The 6,572-nt window shown below is 45.1% G+C and overlaps 1 protein-coding gene across 2 annotated transcripts in view; it reads right to left on the bottom strand.

Annotated features, from left to right (window-relative positions):
• Window positions 1-6,572, bottom strand: part of PCNX3 (pecanex 3) — a 64,229-nt gene that overhangs the window by 10,131 nt on the left and 47,526 nt on the right. For both annotated transcript variants that reach the window (XM_032233973.1, XM_032233974.1), the window contains 3 exons: window positions 5,629-5,882; window positions 1,738-1,968; window positions 1,481-1,584 (listed from right to left, as the gene is read on the bottom strand). In XM_032233973.1, the coding sequence (XP_032089864.1) occupies window positions 1,481-1,584; window positions 1,738-1,968; window positions 5,629-5,882 (589 nt within the window). The remainder of the gene's footprint in view (window positions 1-1,480; window positions 1,585-1,737; window positions 1,969-5,628; window positions 5,883-6,572) is intronic.

The following is a 6,572-nucleotide window of genomic DNA, read 5'->3' as shown; positions in this document are numbered from 1 at the left end:
GCAGTAGTAGTAGTAGTAGTAGAAGTAGAAGTAGAAAAAGAAGAGGAAGAGGAGAAGGAGAAGTAGTAGTAATAGAAGTAGTACTAGAAGAAAAAGTAGTAGAAAAAGTAGTAGTAGTAGTAGAAAAAGAAGAGGAAGAGGAAGGAGGAGAAGTAGTAGTAGTAGTAGAAGAAAAAGTAGTAGAAGTAGTAGTAGTAGTAGAAGAAAAAGTAGTAGTAGAAGTAGTAGAAGTAGTAGTAGTAGAAGTAGAAGAAGAAAAAGTAGTAGAAGTAGTAGTAGTGGTAGTAGAAGTAGAAAAAGAAGAGGAAGAGGAAGGAGGAGCAGAAGGAGAAGTAGTAGTAGAAGTAGTGGTAGAAGAAAAAGTAGTACTAGAAGAAAAAGTAGTACTAGAAGTAGAAGTAGTAGTAGTAGAAAAAGAAGAGGAAGAGGAAGGAGGTGCAGAAGGAGAAGACCAATAACAATAACAACAACTGTGGGGTCCTTGGTGCTCTCTGAAATCTCTGCCGGTGGTTTTCCTGCAGGTGTTTCATGACCCAGCTAGGTAACATCATCAGAGCTAGAATGGAGGGGATTTTGCAGAAGGGAGGAGGAGGAAGAGAAGAAGTAGAAGAAGAAGTAGTAGAAGTAGAAGAAGAAGTAGTAGAAGTAGAAGAAAAAGTAATAGTATTACTTTAGTAGTATTACTTTAGTAGTAGTATTAGAAGTAGTAGTATTAGAAGTAGTAAAAGAAAAAGTAGTAGTAGAAGTAGTAGAAGTAGAAGTAGAAGCAATAGTAGTAGTAGTAGTAGCAGAAAAAGTAGTAGTAGAAGTAATAGAAGTAGAAGTAATAGAAGTAGTAGTAGAAGTAGAAGAAAAGTAGTAGTAGAAGTAGAAGTAATAGAAGTAGTAGTAGTAGTAGTAGTAGTAGAAGTAGTAGTAGTAGTAGTAGTAGAAGTAGAAGAAGTAGAAGAAGAGGAAGGAGGAGAAGAAGGAGAACCACAATAACAATAACAACTGTGGGGTCCTTGGTGCTCTCTGAACTGCCGGTGGTTTACCTGCAGACATTTCACGACCCATCTAGGTAACACTATCAGTGCTGGAAGGGAGAAGGGAAAAGGGAGGAGGAGGAGGACGACGCTAACTGAGGGGTCCTTGGTGCTGTCTGAGTTTGGTGGTTTTCTTGCAGACGTTTCATTACCAATGTAATCATCATCAGTGATGGGGGCGGGTAGGAGAGACAGCAAACCCCACTCCCCTTTAAAACTGATAGTGTTACCTAGAGGGCTCACGAAACGTCTGCAGGAAAACTGCCAAGCTCAGACAGCGCCCAAAAACAGGTCCATCCTCGAGGGAACCAATATTCTCCGTGGGGCCCTTGTTGCTCTCAAATGAGTTTCCCTGCAGGCATTTCCCGACCACGCTAGGTAACACCATCAGGGTCAGAAGGGAATCGAGCCGAGAGGGGTCGGGAGAAGCAAAGGCACGAAGGGCTTCCTCTCACCTGGCTGACATGCTGTGGGAGGCCGTTCCGAGGGCTCGGCGGCCCAGGATGCAAAGTCCGAAGCACAGGGTGACCAGGCGGGAATTCCACTCCCGGTCCACGGCCTGCAGGAGGAGGGAGACCATAGGCGGGAGGTGAATTTTAGGTCCACCGTGAACCCCTTCTCCAGAAATTGGGGGGGGGGGGACTTGTCAGGTTCCCAAGCCAGGTGTCAGATAATCCTCCTCCCCCCCTCTTCCCTCCGGCTCCCGATTCACCTTCTCCCTGCGCCCGGAGCAGTACTGAATCCAGTCGAGGTAGATGTTGCAGAAAGAAGCCAGGGAGATTCCCGCCATGCGGTGGTCGTAGTCTTCGTCAATGTTCAGGTTGAAGGTGGGGTCGCTGTCGGCGTAGTTGAGGGCGGTGCAAGGCCGGAGGGCTTCCTGGATGCCTTCGTTCCCCATCCACTCCTCCAGCTTCGGGGAGCAGGTCACGTAGTAGATGATGCTCTGCGGGGAGAGGAAAGGGGGCAGAGAGGGAGGGAAGGAAGAAAAACAGGGAGGGAGGGAGGAAAGATAGGTTGCGAAGAAAGAAGAGAATGGGATGGATGGATGGAAGGAAATGGGATGGAGGGGAAGTAAGGAAAGAAAAGAAAGAATGAAGGAAAGAAGGAAGGAAGGAGGGATGGAGGAGGAAATGGGAGGGAGGGCGAGAGGAGGGAAAATAAGGAAAGAAGGAGGGAAGATGAAGGAAGAAAGGGAGGGAGGTAGGGCATGGGAGGCAGGAAAAGAAGTAGGGAAGAAGGAAGGAAGGAAGGAACGAGGTAATGGGAAGGAGGGAGAGAGGAGGGAAAATAAGGAAAGAAAGAGGGAAGATGAAGGAAGAAAAGGAGGGAGGGAGGGCATGGGAGGGAGGAAAAGAAGATGGGAAGAAAGAAGGAAGGAGGTAATGGGAAGGAGGGAGAGAGGAGAGAAAATAAGGAAAGAAGGAGGGAAGATGAAGGAAGAAAGGGAGGGAGGGAGGGCATGGGTGGGAGGAAAAGAAGATGGGAGGAAGGAAGGAGGTAATGCGAAGGAGGGAGAGAGGAGGGAAATAAGGAAAGAAGGAGGGAGGAAGTAATGGGAAGGAGGGAAAGGGGAGGGAAGATGAAGGAAGGGAGGGAGGGAGGGCATGGAAGGGAGGAAAAGAAGATGGGAAGAAGGAAGGAAGGAAGGATGCAATGGGAGGGAGGGAATGAAAAGGGAGGAGGGAAGATGAGACGGAAGGAAGGAAAGAAAGAAAAAAAGAAAGAGAAGAGAAGAAGAAAGGAATGTGAAAAGGAAAGGAAGTGTTCAAGGGTTAAACATTTAAGAGCCAAGGTGGCGCAGTGGTTAAATGCAGCACTGCAGGCTACTGCTAGATCAGCAGTTCAGCGGTTCAAATCTCACCGGCTCAGGGTTGACTCAGCCTTCCATCCTTCCGAGGTGGGTAAAATGAGGACCCAGATTGTTGGGGGCAATATGCTGACTCTCTGTAAACCGCTTAGAGAGGCCTGAAAGGCCTATGAAGCGGTATATAAGTCTACTGCTATTGCTATTGCTAAACATTTAATCATCACTTGGGTTTGCTAATCACAGCAAGCTATAAAACAAGATTTCAGAAGACAATGGCTGAGGTCACCTTATGCTCAAACCACCGTAAACTTTAACAAAAAACATCTCTCTCTCCCTCAAGTTGCTGCGTCAAAATTCCATTTTCCTTATCCACCCGCAAAGGCCGCCCGCGATTAGGTTGTCTGAAGGAGGGAAGGGACAGATTTCTCATGGCGAGGGGGGGGGGGGGGACTTTATTGCAACCGGAAGGTTAAAAGTTGTGATAGGTGGCTGGGAGGTGAGTCAAAGGAAGGGCAGGCAAACCTCACGCTTCGTACAATTAAGGTTCGTGGCTGAAGGTTAACACAGATTTGGAAGGGACCTTGGAGGTCTTCTAGTCCAACCCCCTGCTCAGGAAGGAAACCCTATACCGTTTCAGACAAATGGATATCCAACATCTTCTTAAAGACTTCCAGTGTTGGGGCATTCACAACTTCTGGAGGCAACTTCTGTCCCACTAATTGATCGTTCTCACTGTCAGGAAATTTCTCCTCAGTTCTAAGTTGCTTCTCTCCTTGATTAGTTTCCACCCATTGCTTCTTGTTTTACCCTCAGGTGCCTTGGAGAACAGCTTGACTCCCTCTTCTTTGGGGCAGTACCTGAGATATTGGAAGACTGCTATCATCTCTCCCCTGGTCCTTTTTTTCATTAAACTAGACATCCCCAGTTCCTGCAACTGTTCTTCATATGTTTTAGTCTCCAGTCCCCTTAGGGTCACAACGGTGGTTAAGAAGACCCTGTGGAGTTTTAACGCTGGCGTTTTAAGACTTTGCAATCAAATCCCAATCTCAAGCTCGATCAAAAGAAGCGACGTAAAACCAAGGAGAAATTTCCTGACAGTTAGAACAATTAATTGGTTGGAACGACTTGCCTTCAGAAGTTGTGAATGCAGAAATTGTGAATGCTCCAACAGTGGAAGTTTTAAAGAACAAATTGAACAAACGTTTGTCTGGAATGGTACAGGGTCTCCTGCTTGAGCAGGGGGTTGGACTGGAAGACCTCCAAGGTCCCTTTTAGATTAGATTAAATTCTATTCTTATTCTATTCTATATTTATTATGTTATTCTATTCTATATTTATTATGTTATTCTATTCTATTCTATATTTATTCTATTAATCTATTCTATATTTATTATGTTATTCTATTCTATATTTATTATGTTATTCTATTCCATTCCATTCTCTTCTGAATTTTATTCTATTCTATTCTATATTTATTCTATTATTCTATTCTATTCTATATTTATTCCATTATTCTATTCCATTCCATTCTATTCTGAATTTTATTCTATTCTATATTTATTCCGTTATTCTATTCTATATTTATTCCATTATTCTATTCCATTCTAAATTTTATTCTATTCTGAATTTTATTGTATTCTATTGTATATTTACCGTATATACTCGAGTATAGGCCGACCCGAATATAAGCCGAGGCACCTAATTTTACCACAAAAAACTGGAAAAGTTATTGACTCGAGTATAAGCCTAGGGTGGGAAATGCAGCAGCTACCGGTAAATTTCAAAAATAAAAATAGATACCAATAATGTTTTTGAATATTTATTTCAAAGAAAAACAGTAAACTAGCGGTGTATTCAATGAAATACTTCACTCACCTCATGATGCTGATGTCCTGCTGTGATGATGATGTCCCGTGCAGCCGCAGGAGCGATGTCCCGCCTCCTATGACACACGGCACAGTGATTCCTATCATTGGATCACTGTACTAGAGGAGGTGGGACATCGCTATGTGGCTGCTTGCCATAACAAGGAGGAGGTGGGACATCGTTGCAGAGCGGCAGGAGGGGGAGGAAGGGGAATCGTAAGACAGCCCTGTATTACATTAGAACGTGAGGAGGGGGGATGGTGCGGTGCACGCTGCGCGGCAAACTGACACAGAGGGAGGGGAAACTCACAGGGGCACTGGGCCATTCACGAGTGTCACCCAGCGGCATGGCCCCGCCACTTTTTCTCCTCCATTTCGGGCAAATTTTTCACTGACTCGAGTATAAGCCGAGGCGGCTTTTTTCAGCCCAAAAAGTGGGCTGAAAAACTAGGCTTATACTCGAGTATATACAGTATTCTATTGTTCTATTCTATATTTATTGTTATTCTATTCTATTCTATATTTATTGTTATTCTATTCTATTCCATTCCATTCTATTCTGAATTCTATTCTATTTTCATTCTGTTATTCTATTCTATTCCTATTCTATTATATTCAGTATTCATTCTGTTATTATCTTCTCTTCTCATTCTGTTATTCTACTCCACTCCACTCTATTCTAGAAAGGCACAGGGTGTCTTTCTGGAGCCGGGGGGTGGGGTGGGGGGGTTTGTCTAGAAGACCTCCAAGATCCTTCCCAACTCCTGTTATTCTCTTATTCTATTCCCGGCTAAATGGATTTCCCGGAGCCATTCCCGCCTCCCCCCCCCCCAATCCCCCAATCTACGAAAGAGAAAACACCAGCAAGCTTTGACTTAAACGTCCTTGGCGAAAGACCTGGGTATCCGTATGAGAAAAGAAGATTCCTCACCTTCACGTAGTACGTGATGAGGATCTTCCGCAGGTCGAACACCTGCAGCATGGAGGCTGCGTTGTTGTCGCTGATGCTGTAGCCCTCCAAGACGTACTTGGTGGCCGCCACTTCCCAAGCCAGCCAGCGCTGCCCGAAGGCCGCGTTGAAGCTCAGCATGCGGGGCAGGTGACCCGGTTCGCAGCAGCAACAGGCTTCGTCCTCTTCCACGCCTTCCGTGATGGCTTCTACCTCCCGCTGCTGGCAGTACGTTCCTGGAAGGTTTAAAAAAAAAAAAACATAATTCAAATTTCTGGCTAAGATTTGAGACGGCGCACGGTCAAGAAGCAACAGTGAGAACTAGATTGTTGGTGGCGCAGAACTGGAAGAAGGAAGATTTGCCTACTCTCCAAGAATGGACGTTGAAAGTTACAAATTTAGCAGAGATGGCTAAAATATCGGCATATCTTAAGGACTGTTCAAATGAGTGTGGCACGACAAAACCGCGCTCGACTAAAGCGCGCCCGATTAAAGCGCGTCGCTGATGTCATCAACAGGGCGACAACAGCGAGCGCGGAGAAAGAAGGGCGCTTTAAATAGCGCTTTGAAAGCAAGCCGATTCAAGTTAAGGTAAGGGTTAGGTTTAGGGTTAGGTTTAGGGTTAGGTTAAGGGTTAGGATTAGGTTTAGGGTTAGGTTAAGGGTTAGGTTTAGGGTTAGGTTTAGGGGGGTTAGCTTTAGGGGTTAATTTTAGGTTTAGCGTTTACAGCGTGCTTCTGTCTCTGCGCTGTTGTCGCCCTGTGATGACGTCAGCTACGCGGTTTCGTCGAGCGCGCTTTAGTCGAATGCGGTTTTGTGGTGGAACCCAAATGAGAGCTATAAACGAGACTGGAAAAAATGGATTGACTATATTCAAAATAAAAATGGGTCTAGGAAATTTCAGGTAGCTTATGATTAAGATCAGGA

This window comes from Thamnophis elegans, chromosome 17 (assembly GCF_009769535.1).
Source record: "Thamnophis elegans isolate rThaEle1 chromosome 17, rThaEle1.pri, whole genome shotgun sequence".
Classification (NCBI taxonomy): domain Eukaryota; kingdom Metazoa; phylum Chordata; class Lepidosauria; order Squamata; family Colubridae; genus Thamnophis; species Thamnophis elegans.
This window is presented reverse-complemented; position numbering and strand designations above follow the sequence as displayed.